This window comes from Doryrhamphus excisus, linkage group LG10 (genome assembly GCF_037039965.1).
Source record: "Doryrhamphus excisus strain RoL-2023G ecotype Guam linkage group LG10, RoL_Dexc_Guam_v1.1, whole genome shotgun sequence".
NCBI lineage: Eukaryota > Metazoa > Chordata > Actinopteri > Syngnathiformes > Syngnathidae > Doryrhamphus > Doryrhamphus excisus.
The window spans coordinates 17,851,503-17,869,093 of NC_136366.1; the positions used below are offsets into that span (position 1 = coordinate 17,851,503).

General features: G+C 46.0%; 1 protein-coding gene across 1 annotated transcript; it reads left to right on the forward strand.

Annotated features, from left to right (window-relative positions):
- Positions 1-312: 312 nt before the first annotated feature.
- Positions 313-6,867, forward strand: LOC144901176 (ras-GEF domain-containing family member 1B-A-like). The gene is made up of 12 exons (XM_078794361.1): positions 313-378; positions 459-578; positions 653-790; positions 1,381-1,563; positions 1,717-1,785; positions 1,913-1,990; positions 2,094-2,196; positions 2,359-2,438; positions 2,523-2,714; positions 2,877-3,000; positions 6,373-6,433; positions 6,840-6,867. The coding sequence occupies exons 1-12, from the start codon at positions 313-315 to the stop codon at positions 6,865-6,867; spliced, it is 1,242 nt and encodes a 413-aa protein (XP_078650487.1).
- The last annotated feature ends 10,724 nt before the right edge of the window (positions 6,868-17,591 follow it).

A 17,591-nucleotide genomic window follows, 5' to 3' on the forward strand; every position in this document is an offset into this window, starting at 1 on the left:
ATTTTCATCTAACGGCTAACGGAACGTTGAGCTGCATCATTGGACAGGTACGCTGGAAAAAATAAAACGCACGGCTTAAAAGAAATACATCGTAAAACAATTTGCTGATATTAGATGTTCTGCTTTGTTGGTTAGTTTTGTTAATTTTTACAGGCTGGCAACGTGTGATTTGTGTGTAGTAACGTGTTAATTATAATATGAAATATAACGACTAACTTGCACTTGTTTACTTACACGTTGACTTCGAGAATGAAAATAATATTTTGTTGTTTATTGTCTTGTTTGCAGGTGAACATGTTCAATTACAGGCAAATGGCAAACAATTTGGTTTCAGCATCTCTTGAGGCGCTGATCCAACACATGGATTACTACCCTGATGTGAGTTCCATCTTTCTGTCAATGCACTTGTCAGCCTCACTTGTCCTCACCATCCCCTTCTGTGTCCTTCACATCATTAGAAGCCGTACGCCTTCAACTTCCTGTTGACTTCACGTCTCTTCCTGCAGCCCTATGATCTAATGACACGAGTTTGCCACTTGTGTTTGGAGCAGGGCTCTGGAGATGACCTGCTAGATCAGGTCTGTAGATTACAACTGACAACAAGTTGTAATAACTGACAAGGTATTTATGCTTACATTTGATGTTTCTTCAGATACGTCTCTACGAAGAGGCGAAGAAGCTGGTGCAGCTGATGACTGAGTGGACTGAGGCCTTTCCACACGACTTCAGCGATGAGCGGATGATGCGTTCTCTCAGAGATATAACACATCATGTAGCTGGCGTGGACGAGGTTAGTGTCACATTTCCTCCGTACATCAAACACTAGATCAGTGTTTCTCCACCTTTCCTGAGCCACCTTTTTTGGGGGGGGGGGGATCTTGGGGCACATCACTAACCGAAAATGTTACAAAATGTCGCCATGACCTCTCACGTGCATCACTAGTCTATTGTAGGAACGATGCAATCTGCTTCGTGTTCCCACACGGACGAATATTACATTGCTCGGACAGTCGTTACACCACGGACACTAGACAATTACATAATATTTGCAGAAAATTATGAATAAATGTTAATTTCATTAAAAAAAGTGATAATTCCTCACGGCACACTAATGCACCACTGCACAGTGGTTGAAAATTACCACACTAGATGACACTAACTATATTATATACTATATTATAGAGCTGTAAATCCCCATTCAATTCCTTTGGACTGCACTGATGCTACTTTTTGTTCTGTCCACTAGAGGGCGCTAAACTCATTTTGTTCACTAGATGGTGCATATGCGTCTTTTGGTCAGCTAATGGCACTGACACACAGTTCACTCGTCATCACTTTCTATTCATATGATATATTTTTTCCCTTTCTTTTTGTCACTAGTACTCACTACGAGACATACAGCAGGCGACTGACCGTCTTATGAAACGCAAGTCAACATTCGCTGTGCTAAACTCCATGCTAGCCGAGCATCCTGCCTCACCGGAACCGGAGGAAAGAAGCGGCATACTGAGCATGTGCGATGACCCCATCATCTTCGCCCAGCAGCTCACACACATTGAAATAGTAAGCACTTACTTGGGACTCCATAGTATGATATTGTACACTAACCACACCTTTAGTCATATAGTAAATATGTGGTTGTGGTGTACAAATACAACTTTTGAAGATTTTTCTTCATCACCATTTAACTTTTATTGCTGATTCTTTTTCTTCCAGGACAGGATGAGTTTGATCGGGCCGGAGGAGTTCACCCAATCATTTGCAGTGAAGAACCCTCAGGTAGATGTGCAGTGACAGTTATTATGTCTGTGTGTGTCTGGACTTAAAACATTACATGACCAATTTTCTCTACTTACTGACTTACAGGTGTTTGTGTGTTGGTCTTTTTTGTCTCTCATGTGCATGTTTTCAGTGTCAGGGCAGCAACCTTGAGGCTTATGTGAGGTGGTTCAACAGACTGAGCTCCCTTGTGGCTACTGAGATCTGTATGGTATGTTCACTGGTGTTTGCATTTAGTCAGCTTGTAAAGATTTCATGGCGCTCCATACGGGTTGTTTAGGAGTCTGTGACTTATTCGTGTTCTGGCATTGCAGCCGACCAAGAAGAAACACAGAGATGGAGTGGTCAAGTTCTTCATCGATGTGGCTCAGCAGTGTTTGGATATTGGAAACTTCAACTCCCTAATGGCCATCATTGGTGAGTATTTTTTTACCATGAACTCTGCTGCCTTTTGTTCCAGCTTTTGAGTTTTTCTTTTTTCTTTTTCTAGACCTGATAGTGAAGTATTGTTGTCTTACAAAAAAAGCACAGATGGACTCTTTTTGTGTGTGTCACTAAATCTGTGATTCTACCTTTCAGCGGGGATGAACATGAACTGTATTTCCAAGCTGAAAAAGACCTGGAATAAAGACAACACTCACAGGTTTAAAACCTTAGAGGTGAGAAAAATCACATGACCAAATACTTAATACCATCATGGAGGACACAGTACACTATCATTGCCTTATTCTTGGTTGTCTCAGAACCTGATGGACCCATCCTATAACTTCAAGAACTATCGCACTGCGCTCCATGACGCCACTGAGATGTCCAACACTGCTGACAGCACCCAGGAGAAGATTGTCATTCCTTTCTTCTGTCTTCTCATGAAGGACATCTTCTTCCTGGATGAAAGCTGTGCTAGCAGGCTTCCTAATGGACACATCAACCTCGAGGTTGGTACACAATTAAACACACACCTCAGTTTTCATCATTAATCTGTACTTTAACCAAATAAACCACACAAATGTAATAAATAAAATATGGATGAGTATAGTGTATGTAAGTGTAGGTAGCTATGATTAGATTTGACTCAAATGTGTTTTCTTTTTTTTCAGAAACTGGAGGATATTACAAAGCCGATCAGCCAGTTTCTGCTCTGGCGTCAGGCCAAATGCCCATTCCACAGAGATGAGACAATCCTTCAGTTTCTCATCACCATGCCGATCATCACCGAAGACGGTAAATCAACCCGCTGTTATATCTTGTCTTGTTTTATACTTTATCATGTACATTATATGGATAAAAATGACAGCATGTGGATTAGGGATGAATGTATTATTTTTTTATGAGACAATTAGTTAAAGTTATGTGTGGTGTTTTGTTTCTGCAGAGCTCCATCTGATCTCTGAAGGCATCGTGAAGGACAGCCGTCCATCTTTTTGGGGGTTCCTCACACAAAAATTTAAAAAAAAGAAAAAACAATAAACCATTCAAAACCATTCTTATATTCCTTTCTTTCTCTGAAGATCCTCTGTCCCATCAGTCCAGCATCATTCAGGATGCTCACTCACTTATCACTTATCCTCACCAGGGTGCTGCAGCCTATCCCAACTGTCTTCGGGTGAGAGGCGGGGTACACCCTGGACTGGTCACCAACCAATCACAGGGCACATATAGACAAACAAACATTCACACTCACATTCATACCTATGGACAATTTGGAGTGGCCAATTAACCTAGCATGTTTTTGGAATGTGGGAGGAAACCGGAGTACCCGGAGAAAACCCACGCATGCACGGGGAGAACATGCAAACTCCACACAGAGATGGCCGAGGGTGGAATTGAACTCGGGTCTCCTAGCTGTGAGGTGCTAACCATTTGTCCGCCGTGCAACATTATTAGAACCCTCTAAATATTAAATAACACCCATATAATCACCTTTACATTTGTATTATCCAATATAGTAGCCATATAAACATAACAAACATGTTAGCAGTTCCTCATTGATTTTTTTTTTTATTTATCGTACTCAACATGAAATTCCACTCTAAATACGCTCTGCAATATGACTCTTGAATATATGTCCATTGGGGGGCATGACAGAAAATAACATAGTAGCATTGATTTAGGGCAAGAATACATACAATTTGCTTAAACAGACATTTTGTATTTACTAATAGGTCGTATTCAACCATAAAACAGCGATCATTTAGTCATTATTTTTTGAAAAATCGTGATTACAGAGAGGGAGCGCTATTCCAACCACAATATAATAAAAGATGACTATTATTGTTTGTATTTCGTGATGCTCTTTACCTCACCTGCTTCCCCTGACCTCACATCAACGGGATAGAAAGAATGAGAAAAAACTAGAAGAGAGATTCTACTAAAAGTCATTCTACTAATGTTCCTAATGGAGCTGTGCTAACAGTCGCATGGTTGCAAAAATTGAAGTCCATTTGTGGCTCTACCCGTTCTCATCAGGTAGTTCCTCCCATAGTTCACAGACTTCAAGTCAAGACAACGCCCCATAAAAGTAATACTTACAGTAGTCAAGACAAGGCCTCATAAAGTCATACTTAGTCGTTAGTTTAGTCCATATTCATGTCTTCATGTCCAACGATATTAAGTCTACTCCAACGTAACGCCAACCATGAAATTAATCTCATCATTCCATTCATAGCCATACATCTCCTGGATCATGTGAACACCTGGGAGAGTGAAACCTTATTATGCCATTATTGAATGGACCGAGCCATGATATCAGTGCAGTAGGAGTATAATATAGAATCCATCCATCCATCTTGTAGAAGATAAGTATTTTCTATTCGTATTTTATTTTAAAAGCTTTCAATTTAGTTATTGTAGACCTGCTCAGTAACAACACTGATGTCTGTGTCAGTACTCTGGTTCCTCTGCTGTGATCTTGTTTATCGGGAGTTCACCTGCATTAGGTATTGGTATTGCATCAGATATTGCAGTAACCTAAACAGAGAGAGAGAAAGAGAGAGAGAGAAGTGGGGGGTGGGGGTAGGCCGCACAGCAGGGGCCAACACAAATACAGTAAAGTCTCGTTATATCGATATTGTCGGGAGTCGGAAAAAATATCGATATACCCGGACTGTCGATATATCCGATCCTGCGCCGAACTGCATTAAAAGTGGGCAATAATGCACTCGACATTGTTCTATAGTATAGAACAATGTCGAGCAGCTTAAATCAATCTTTGCTTAAGGATTTCAATACCAAAAAAGAACACGGCGAACGGCTGCTTCCAGTCAACTTTATTTTTCACACTTCCACCACCAGAGCGCAGCACACACACCGATTCCCGCACTTCCTGGTTCACAGGTCATGCTCAACCCGCCCCACATAGCTGGCCAAACGCATGCCTGCAACAGAAGAACCAACTGCGTTTGTGGTTTCTCTCGTGTGTATAGAATCTATACATTTTATAAATTGTTTTAACGACCACTGTGAATCAATTTTAGATTTGGTTGCACCTGTTAAATCCAATCTGGTGTCTCAAAAATCTGTATGTCCCTGGATAAATGACTGTATTCGGAATTTGAAGCGACTTTGTCGGAAAACTGAGCGTCTGTGGAAGGCTACTACTTGAACTTGAGGTCCACCGATTGCACCTTCGGGAACTTGTGTCATCTTTAAATGAAATGATAAAAACTGCTAGATCTGACTACTTTAAGCAGTTGATTATCTCAAATAAGAAGAAACCTCAAGTTCTCTTTGACACCATCAATTCTATTGTCTCTCCTGCTGCTCCTGTTATTCCTGTTTTTTGCAAAGCTGATAGCAATGATTTTCTCAAAGTGTTTCTCAGCAAAATTCAGGACATTAAGAACAGTCTTCCAGTGTTCTGTGGGTGTAACCCTGTTGTTCAGGAGCCTGCACCCCATGAGTGGTCCTCTTTTAAACCTGTGACTGAGGTTGAGATTTCAGCTCTGGTAACAAAAATGAAGCCATCTTCCAGTTCATCTGATGTGCTGCCCTCTAAACTCTTTTTGAAAGTGTTTGATGTCATTGCCCCCTGGGTTACTAAAGTGATCAATCTGTCACTCGCTACTGGTGTTTTTCCCAGTGCTTTTAAACATGCTATTGTGGAGCCACTTCTTAAAAAATCAAATCTGGATGTCGCCGATCCCAAAAATTACAGACCTATATCAAAGCTTCCTTTCATGTCTAAAATCTTAGAGAAGGTGGTCTCTGAACAGCTACTACATTTCTTGCAAAAATATGATATTTTTGACACTTTCCAGTCTGGTTTTCGCAAGCTTCACTCAACAGAAACTGCCCTGTTAAAAGTGTCTAGTGACATCATGATGTCTGCAGATTCTGGAAAATGCACGGTCCTTGTTCTGCAAGATCTCTCCTCGGCATTTGACACTGTTGATCATCAGATTTTGCAAACAAGACTACATGACTTAGTCGGACTGTCAGGCTCTGTCCTAGCTTGGTTCTCTTCTTATTTATCAGACAGGAGTTTTAGTGTCTCAGTTAACCAGATCCGATCTGACTCTGCTGATCTGTTGTTTGGAGTACCTTGGGGCTCTGTTTTGGGTCCGATTTTGTTTTTGTTATATGTTCTCTCTCTAGGAAAGATTATCCAGGATTTTGATGATGTCTCCTACCATCTGTTTGCTGACGACATTCAGCTGTACTGTTCTTTTAAGGCTTCGGAGATACAAAAATTAGTGCAAATAAAACAATGGCTCGGCGCTAATTCCCTTCAACTTAATTCAGATAAAACTGAGGTGCTGGTGATTGCCCCTGATGAAGTTATTCCAGGGATCAAACAGTATTTGAGTATTCACAGCCTGTCTTGTAAGTCAAGCCTCAGAAATCTTGGAGTAATTTTTGACAAGGAAATGTCATTACAGCACCACTCAAAGCAGCTCACTCGGAATTGTTTCTTTCAGCTAAGAAAAATCTCGAAACTTCGAACAATGGTATCTAAAGGTGAGCTCGAGATGATAATCCATGCCTTTGTGTCTTCTCGTTTAGACTACTGTAATAGTTTGTTTTCTTGTCTAAACAAAAAAGAGTTGTCTCGTCTGCAACAGGTTCAAAATTCTGCTGCGCGGTTATTGACTGATGCAACAGAAGGGCTCACATCAGGCCGATTCTGAAAGCTCTCCATTGGCTCCCAGTCTCATCCTGTGTGAATTTTAAAATCCTGGTGCTCACTTTTAGAGCCTTGCACGGCCTGGCCCCTGTCTACATACGAGACTTGTTGTGTCCCTATACCCCCTCTCGGAGGCTGAGATCGTTAGATCAAAATGTACACATGGTCCCTCGTAGTCGTTTTAGGACCTGAGGAGACCTATCTTTTCAGGTTGTTGCGCCGAGGCTCTGGAATGACCTTCCACCCTCCCTACGTTCGCTTGACTCTGTCGATGCATTTAAGAGTAACCTTAAAACTCACTTGTTTTTGCAGGCATACCCAGCTCAGTAGATTTAGGGTACTATGACCATCATATATTTATGTCTATTTTATTGTATACTGTTTTTATGTACTGTTTTATGTCTATTTTTATTGTACATTGTTTTATTGTATTTTTTATGTGTATTTTAACCCTGTGTTTTGCCTTTTGTGAAGCACTTTGTGACTTTTGTCTGAGAAAGGTGCTATATGAATAAAACTTACTTACTTACTTACTTACACGAGAGAAACCACGAACGCCAGCATGTACATATGAAAAAAAGTGATTATTGCAAGCGATAAAAAGATATCTGAATACAACACAATTAAATACATGTATTTGTACGCTTGTGTCTTCGTTGGAATAGGTGTGTATGCTATGTCAGTTGGTTCTTCTGTTGCAGGCATGTGTTTGGCCAGCTATGTGGGCCGGGTTGAGCATGACCTGTGAACCAGGAAGTGCGGGAATCGGTGTGTGTGCTGCGCTCTGGTGGTGGAAGTGTGAAAAATAAAGTTGACTGGAAGCAGCCGTTTGCCGTGTTCTTTTTTGGTATTGAAATCCTTAAGCAAAGATTGATTTAAGCTGCTTTTGTATCGATATAAGCAGACCAAATTGGCTGGCGGGAGATGAAAAGGGCATCGTAGTAACCGGATTATCATAATGACTGGGTATCGTACTAACGGAACTAATTATATCATAAAAGACTAGAAATTTGCCGGGAAATGAAAATAGTATCGTAATAAGCAGTACTTCGATATAACCGATATCGATATAACGAGACTTTACTGTACCACAAACAGGTTTTGATCTGTCACAGAAACATCTGACTGCAGATATCAGACACCACTAAGACACCCGGCAGCATTTCCAACAAAGTAAGTACATTTAATTCATATAATAGTGATACATACATATGGAGTTTATTATTCTTCCTACTATGGTAACCTTCCACAGCCCAAAACATGCATTTTAAGGAATGAATGTCAGTATGTGTGGTAGTGAAAGAACTGGATAAATCACTAACGGTGATGCAAGGAGTTTGAAGGCAACAAACAAAACAAGGCAGGAGTGGCATGAGGACAAAATAATGATAGTGGAACCTCAGTTAACATTCCCCCCGGTTAATACATTTGAACAACAATAAAAAAACATGTTTTTATAGTTTTGCAATTCTAGTTTTATATGAGGGCTGCACAGCGGGGGGGTGGTTAGCGCACAGACCTTGCAGCTAGGAAACCTGAGTTTGATATCACCCTCGGGCATCTGTATGTGGAGTTTGCATGTTCTCCCCGTGCATGCGTGGGTTTTCTCCGGGTACTCCGGTTTCCTCCCACATTCCAAAAACATGCTAGGTTAACTGGCGACTCCAAATTGTCCATAGGTATGAATGTGAGTGTGAATGGTTGTTTGTTTATATGTGCCCTGTGATTGGCTGGCGACCAGTCCAGGGTGTACCTCACCTCTCGCCCAAAGACAGCTGGGATAGGCTCCAGCACCCCCGCGACCCTTGTGAGGATAAGCGGTAGAAAATGAATGAATGAATGAAAATGTGGGCCGCACAGCGCAGGAGTGGTGAGCGCACAGGCCTTGCAGCTAGGAGACCCAAGTTCGATATCACCCTCAGGCATCTGTATGTGGAGTTTGCATGCATGTTCTCCCCGTGCATGCGTGGGTTTTCTCCGGGTACTCCGGTTTCCTCCCACATTCCAAAAACATGCTAGGTTAATTGGCGACTCCAAATTGTCCATAGATATGAATGTGAGTGTGAATGGTTGTTTGACTATATGTTCCCTGTGATTGGCTGGCGACCAGTCCAGGGTGTACAGCTGGGATAGGCTCCAGAACCCCCGCCACCCTGGTGAGGATAAGCGGTAGAAAATGAATGAATGAATGATTTGTTATGAGACAAATCTATTTGGTTAGCATTTGTTTTGGTTAGAGTAAGACCTTTTGGAACAAATTAATGATGCTAACCAAGGTTCCACTGTAATTTTAATAGGAATAATAATAATAATAAGGCGGCAAGGCAAAACACGATGTTTTAAGTATAAATAATCTATCGTTCATTGCCGCTACTTGGTTTCTGTGCCAACTGGGATCAATGAATATGTGCAAAGTAGATATCTTTATTCATAAAGTGAATATTTTCATCGGGAAAAAAACAGTTAAATAACATTTACCATCATTAGAGGACCTTACAAATGAAATACACTAGGAAAGTAGAGTAAAGCACAGTAGAAAATTTAGAGTTATTAGGCCGTTTAAGTACATAGTAGTCATGCTCATGTGTGTTACTATAAACGTCTTCCTGACGGGGCCTCATCGAGAAACAGACAGGAAGTGACTCAGAGTTGAGTTGAGTGGGCAAAGTTATTTTTCTTATTATTTATTAGGGATGATTGTGTCTGTTGTGAGATCATTCAAACCTGCAATAAGAGCCTGTTGTAATGGTAATGGTAATGACAATGGTAATGGTAATGATTTTATTTCATTTGAACATGCATCAGTCTTAGAAGGGAAGCCCAGACTTCCCGGTCCCCGGCCACCTCCTCCAGCTCCACCGGGAGGACACCAAGGCGTTCCCAGGCCAGCTGTGAGACATAATCCCTCCAACGTGTCCTAGGTCTGCCCCGGGGCCTTTTCCCGGCTGGGCATGCCCGGAACACCTCACCAGGGAGGCGTCCGGGAGGCATCCGGACTAGATGCCCGAGCCACCTCAACTGACTCCTCTCGATGTGAAGGAGAAGCGGCTCTACTCTGAGCCCCTCCCGGATGGCTGAGCTCCTCACCCTATCTCTTAGGGTGAGTCCAGCTACCCTACGGAGGAAACTCATTTCAGCCGCCTGTATTCGCGATTTCATTCTTTCGGTCTTGACCCAAAGCTCATGACCATAGGTGAGGGTGGGAACATAGATCGACCGGTAAATTCAGAGCTTTGCCTTCCGGCTCAGCTCTCTTTTCACCACGACGGTCCGGTACAGCGACCGCATTACTGCCGAGGCTGCGCCGATCCGTCTGTCGACCTCACGCCCCCACTTTCCCTCACTCGTGAACAAGACCCCGAGATACTTTTTCTTTTTGTCCCGTCCAGCCATTGGGGCAGATAGTATTGTTGATCTAAATGCCCTTACATGCTAGACAGATTTGCTCTGTGTCAGGAAAGGTGTTGGCTACAACTTCCCTGTACCATGAATTTTTATTTGCCGTTATTTGATGTTTTTGTTATGCCATTTGGAGCGATTGGACCGGAGAAAGAAGAAGAACAGAAAAGAAGAAGAGAAAGGTGGGGTGGGGAGGGGCAGTAGGCCCCCTCCCCGCCGTCGAGCCGGCATCTGCACCAAGATACGACGAGCCCATGCAGCTGGGAGGAAGTCGCCTCACCCCGGCCGAGAAGGACCGTCGTCGAAGGATGCGGCTCTGCCTTTACTGTGGTCAGGCGGGCCACACTATCTCTCGCTGCCCGATCCGCCCAGATCGCCCACACTCTCAAGCATCGCCTCCTCGTGGCGCAACGGTGGAACAACCTGCTGGGATGACGTCACTAGCAGACCCGGCAGTCAGCAGACTACAACTCCCAGGTACGCTCTCCTGGCGCGACAGATACGTTGACATTTCAGCCTTTATTGACTCTGGAGCTGATGATAGTTTTGTGGACGAGTCATTTGTTAAACGCCTCGGCATTCCTGTTATTAAATTGTCTGCGGCACAAGTTGTGCACTCCCTCGACGGGCCACGGTCACCTGGCCACGGTTACTCACCAGACCGCGCCTCTCTCACTAGGTGTGTCCGGTAACCACCACGAGTCCATGAGTTTTTTTGTTTTCCCGTCACGCTCCGCTCTGGTCGTATTAGGGCTTACCTGGTTACTCAAACACAACCCGCATATCGATTGGGTCAAATCCTCCATCTTAAACTGGAGGGTGTTCTGCCACACACACTGCCTCAAATCAGCGTGGCCTCGTACCACGTCCTCCTGCTCTGCCCCTCCCGAGAAGATCGACCTCTCCTCCGTTCCTGACGCCTACCACGATTTGCGGGAGGTTTTTAGCAAGGATCGAGCCCAATCCCTCCCACCTCATCGGCCGTATGATTACGCCATTAATCTGCTCCCAGGAGCAGTGCTGCCGTCGTCACGGCTGTACAATGTCTCCCGGCCTGAGAGGGAGGCACTTGAGCAGTATATCTCCTCGTCCCTCGCGTCTGGTCTCATCCGGCCCTCCTCGTCACCGTTAGCCGCTGGGTTCTTTTTTATAGAAAAGAAGGATAAATCACTCCGTCCCTGCGTAGACTATCATGCGCTCAACGACATTACGGTTAAGAATAAGTACCCTCTGCCGCTTATGGACTCCGCTTTCAACCTGCTTCACTCCGCCAAGGTTTTTTCTAAGCTCGACCTGCATAGCGCTTACCATCTGGTGCGCATACGAGAGGGGGATGAGTGGAAGACCGCGTTCAATACTCCCCTCGGGCATTTTGAGTACCTGGTCATGCCCTTCGGCCTAACCAATGCCCCGGCCGTTTTTCAGAACTTGATAAACGATGTCCTGCGGGACATGTTGGGTCGGTTCGTCTTCGTTTACCTGGACGACATAATCATCTTCTCCTCCTCCCTCGCTGAACACGTGCAACAAGTCCAGTTGGTCCTCCAAAGACTCCTAGAGAATAGGCTGTTCATCAAAGCTGAGAAGTGTGCCTTTCACACCTCCTCAGTCGCGTTCCTGGGGTTTATCGTGGAGCGTGGTAAGATTAAACCCGACCCAGCCAAGATCCAGGCTGTGGCCGACTGGCCTGCTCCTACAACTAGGAAGCACCTCCAACGGTTCCTGGGCTTCGCCAATTTCTACCGGCGATTCATTCGGAATTTTAGTCGGGTCGCTGGACCCCTCACAAGGCTAACATCAGTGAAGGAGTCGTTTAGTTGGACCCCAGAGGCTGAGTCGGCTTTCAACCGGCTTAAGGGTCTATTCACCTCCGCTCCGGTACTCATTCACCCCAACCCTGCTGCCCAATTCTTTGTCGAGGTTGACGCTTCTAATACGGGCGTTGGGGCGGTCCTCTCCCAGCGCTCCACCTCCGACCAGAAACTGCACCCCTGCGCCTTCTTCTCTCGTCGCCTGACCGGGGCCGAACAGAATTATGACATCGGCAACAGGGAATTGCTGGCTGTTGTACTCGCTCTGCAGGAATGGAGGCACTGGCTGGAGGGTGCGGAACCACCTTTCATCGTGCACACGGACCATAAGAACCTGGCCTACCTCCGCTCTGCCCAGAGGCTCAACCCCCAACAGGCACGGTGGGCGCTTTTCTCGCACGGTTCAATTTCACCCTGACTTTTCGTCCAGGCTCACAGAACAGCAAGCCGGACGCCCTCTCCAGACTGCACTCTTCACCCTCGGAGGAGTCCCCCCTGGAGACCATCATCCCACAATCCCGGATTCTGGGTGCCCTCCAGTGGGATGTGGAGAGGCAAGTGGCCGACGCCATGGAGAAGGTCACCCCGCCCAACGGCTGCCCGTCAGGGCGCCTGTTCGTCGTCCCAGGACTCCGACCTGAGGTCCTCCGCTGGGCACACGAGTCCAAGTTGGCATGCCATCCGGGGGCGTTGCGCACCGCCTTCCTCTTGGCACAGCGGTTCTGGTGGCCTTCCTTCCGAGCGGACGTATGGGAGTTTGTGGCAGCCTGTCCCATCTGTGCTCGGAACAAGTCCTCCCATCAGCCTCCAGCTGGGTTGCTGCAACCACTACCCATTCCCTCCCGCCCGTGGTCCCATGTGGCTCTGGACTTCGTCACTGGCCTCCCTCCATCCAATGGCAACACTGTCATACTCACGCTGGTCGACAGGTTCTCAAAGATGGCTCATTTCGTCGCCCTCCCCAAACTCCCGTCTGCCCTGGAGACGGACGACCTGTTGGTCCACCATGCCTTCAGACTGCATGGTATCCCCTTGGACATTGTCTCGGACAGGGGCCCCCAATTCACGTCAGCAGTCTGGAAGGCTTTTTGCAAGTCACTTGGTGCTTCACCCAGCCTGTCCTCGGGTTACCACCCCCAGACCAACGGCCAAATGGAGAGAGCCAACCAGGACCTGGAGGCGGCCATCCGTTGCGTCTGCCATCAGCAACCCGCCTCCTGGTCCTATAATCTCCCCTGGATTGAATACGCTCGCAACTCGCTGATCAGCTCAGCCACAGGCCTCTCACCATTCCATGTGGCGTACGGATACCAACCCCAGAATTTTCCCTCACTGGAGTCAGAGTCTGCTGTCCCCTCAGTGGCAGCCCACCTTAGACGTGCTCGCCGGGGATGGCACAACACCCGGGCCGCGCTGGGCCGCACCTCCGAGCGGAACCAGCGGTTGGCCAACCGCCACCGTTTGGCCGCCCCAGAGTACAAGATTGGACAGAGGGTGTGGCTCTCGTCTCGGGACCTACCGCTCCACACGGACTCAAAGAAGCTCCAACCCAGGTACATCGGCCCATATCCAGTAGTACGTGTCTTTAGCCCTTCCTCTGTGCAGCTCCGCCTCCCTGAATCTCTCCGGATACACCCAGCCTTCCACGTCTCCCTCCTCAAGCCAGTTGCCTCCAGTACCCTCAGCCCCCCGGAGGTGCCTCCCCCTCCGCCCAGACTGGTCGATGGCCACCCCGCTTTTACAGTCAAGGCCATTTTAGACGTGAGAAGAAGGGGCAGGGGTTTCCAGTATTTGGTGGACTGGGAGGGGTACGGGCCGGAGGAACGTTCCTGTATTTCCCGCTCCCTCATCCTTGACCCCACCCTCCTTTCTGATTTCTATAGATGTTTTCCTGAGAAGCCAGGTAAGCCGCCAGGTGGCGACCTTTAGAGGGAGGGGTACTGTCACAGTTCTGTTCCTGCCTTCTCCTGGTCTGCTTCTCCATGTTTTCCAGATGTCCTGGAGCGGGCTGGAGGCGGGAGGACTGGGCACACCTGAAGCCCATCTAATCTACTGCCCATTTAAGGCCGCCGCTTGCAGCGGGAGTCGCTGGTTCCTCGTATCGTTTCCTGCTTACCTACTGGTGCTTCGGTCTACCCTGCACTCCCTAGCCGTCCAGCCAGCCTCCTGTTGTTCTATTTAGTAGTTTATGCTAGCTGTACTCTGTGGCGAGATTTTTGGTGTCTTTCCTCGCCACCACCTTGTGTTGCCCCCTGGGCAGTTTGTTTCTTGGAATTTGCCTATTAAAGGACATTTACTGCAACTCCTGCTGGCCTACCTCTGCATCTGGGGCCCAACCCTTGACACCCCGTGACAACTAATCATTATTTATCTAAGTATTTAAAACAATAAATACATAAAATAATCTCAGACACACGCGCACACCCCATCCACTCAATACACACACACGCAAGCACACACTGTGGACGTCCCCGGGTGGGGTGTCCGGGGCATCACAGGGCGGGGTCCCAGACCCACAACCAGGCCCCGAGCCCAGGGAGGTACGGACCGCCAAGGCATAGTACCCCCAGACTCCCCTCGACCACGGCATCAGGGCTACGGCAGTGTGGCAGACAAAGGAGCGGGTGAGGGGAGGAGGCCCGCACATGAGCAAGCGGAGGGGGCGAGCAGGCGAGTGGTGAGGCGCTCCACCGCGCCGGCCGACACCCGCCGGGCAGCTCACCCCCGTGAGGGAGAGCCATAGCTCCAAGTCATGGGGAGGCCAAGCACCAGAGCCGAGGAGTAAAGACCAACGCAAGGCCACCGACGGACCCCACCATCCACCGGGAGGGCCAACCCCCCCCCCCCCCAGAACCAGCAGCGCTCCACCCACGTACCGGAGAACCATCCTTGACGAGCCATAAGGCAAGACTGGGGATGGGCAAAGACAGGGACAGCGATGCAGCAGAGCATAGGACCAGTGGCAGCAGACACCCAAACGCCCGGAGGAGCACCGCCCCCCCAGCAGGCCCCACTCCGAGGAGCATGCTCCACATCCTCACACACCACCCAGACCCCGAGATACTTAAACTCCTCCACCTGGGGAAGGACCTCATTCCCAACCCGGAGGGAGCACTCCACCCTTTTCCGACTGAGAACCATGGCCTCTGATTTGGAGGTACTGAGTCTCATCCCAGAAGCTTCACACTCAGATGCAAACCGTCCCAGTAAACGCTGAAGGTCGCAGCCCGAAGAAGCCATAAGAACCACATCATCTGCAAATAGCAGAGATGAGATTCTAAGGCCCACGAACTGGACTCCCTCAACACCTTGGCTGCGCCTAGAAATTCTGTCCATGAAAATTATGAACAGAATCGGTGACAAAGGGCAGCCTTGGCGAAAGTCCATACTACTTTATTTATATATAAATACATAGAGAACTTCTTAGCATATCATCATATTGATTGGGTTGATCCAATTTTGATTAAATGTACAGACAACTGATTCATACAAATGTTCATACCATAAAATATTAACTATAATACATGTTTACATGGTTCAACCAAATACAAGACAATAGACAGCTTAAATGAAGTTTTCAATATTTTATAATAATTTTTCATCACTCTATACAATACAAAGGGCCAAGCATAATAGGTCCCCTTTAACTCTGCATGAAGTTAAGTTAAGAACAAATAAATTCAAGGCTAACTGGTTAGGTGACTATTGAGGTGTTATTTCATGTCAACGGGTCTCCAATGATGTTTAAATAACATATTTAGAAAGTCATAAACATGTTTTTCTATGGTCTATCCATTTATTAACATTATCATAGAAATTAATTTATTGTTGGTCTGGAACCAATTCTACGTTATAAATGAGGGACAACTGTACACAAGCAATTGTGTGCTATACACATCCACAAGGTGGCATTGTTACATCATAGCATTGTGATTACTCATTTATTTCTTAATGTGTCACTAAGTCAATGTGTGTGTGTGTTTAATTGTGGACCAACCTCAAGGTTAATGTGTCCATTTGGAAGCCTGCTAGCACAGCTTTCATCCAGGAAGAAGATGTCTTTCATGGGAAGACAGAAGAAAGGAATGACAATCTTCTCCTGTCTTTATATTCCAGGACTTTTTCAGCGTAGAAAATCCAGTGAATTCCTTTTCATATTGGATGAGTGTTGACTGGCGTTTCATAAAACGGTGGGGCATCTCCTGTATGTCTCGCAATGAGTACTAGTGACAAAAAGGAAGGGAAGAAATATATCATATGAATAGAAAGTGACTTTTTCAGTGCCATTAGCTGACCAAAAGAAGCATCTGCACCATGTAGTGGACCAAATGAGACGTGCTAGTGCCATCTAGTGGACAGAAATTGTGTGATAATGACTTTGCCAACAGTGGAGAGGCATGTCAGTACCTTCTCAAAATAAAAAGTATCAGTGCAGTCTAATGGGCCGAACAGAGATAAATGTGCCATCGAGTGGATTGAATCCAGCATGGCAGCTGTCATGTAGTGTATGCCAAATGACAGCAGTTAGTGCCATCTAGTGGATAGAGAGAGGTATGTTAGTACCATCTATTGGGCACAAAAAAATCAATGTTTGCAATCGAAGATTAGCATGAAGGTGAAATGTTTAATTGGTGAAGATGTGTTTAAAAATGTTTGCACACAAAAGTGTCAACATGTCAGCAATATTATGTGTGTGTGTGTGTTTATAATCCACCTACCTGATAGCAGATGATCTCCAGAGCGCTGCTGCTCCAAGCACAGGTGACAAACTGGTGTCATTAGCTCGTACGGCTGCAAGAAGTGGCGTGAACTCAACAGGAAGTTGAAGATGTCTGACCTCTGATGATGTGAAGGACACAGAACAGGATGCTGAAGACAAGTGAGATTGCAAGTGCATAAAAAAAACAAAACAATGACTGCTTGGAACTCACATCAGGGAAGAAATCCAAGTGATGGATCATTTCCTCAAGGGATTTCTTCGTAACTGGAATGATCACCTGCAAAAAAAACCCCACAATAAACACACACGCTAATTCAACACATATGAAATCTCAGCTCATAATCAAGAAAATTACTACTAATAATAAGAATTTCAAAGTTTTAGGGGTTTTATTTCTTACAGTACACTAACGTTCCATTAGCCGTTACACAGCCGTTCGTTCGATGCACTTTCCACCTGAGCGACGTTAAGTACACTTAACGACAAATATGTAAAACTGTATCGGAAGTTAAAACTGGGACGTTATTTAACAGAACAATTTTTCAAATCACACCGACCTTTCGAGTGATATAGCTGAATTAAGTTCGGTGAACCGTCAGAAATTAAAACGGTCTATTTTTTTTTACTTCTGTCACTCACGAGCCACACAAAAGTGATTTCAGCAGGTTATCCGTTGCTAGCAAGCAACCCGCCACTTGACTTCCAGAGGCCCTGTAAACCTGACCAATCATAGCGCAGAAGTGGGACCACGTTGTACCAA

Coding starts and splice junctions, on each gene's coding strand:
- LOC144901176 (XM_078794361.1), top strand. CDS start 313: ATGGCAAACAATTTGGTTTCAGCATCTCTTGAGGCGCTGATCCAACAC. Junction 791..1,380: donor ATGTAGCTGGCGTGGACGAG/GTTAGTGTCACA, acceptor TTTTGTCACTAG/TACTCACTACGAGACATACA. Junction 1,786..1,912: donor TGAAGAACCCTCAGGTAGAT/GTGCAGTGACAG, acceptor GCATGTTTTCAG/TGTCAGGGCAGCAACCTTGA.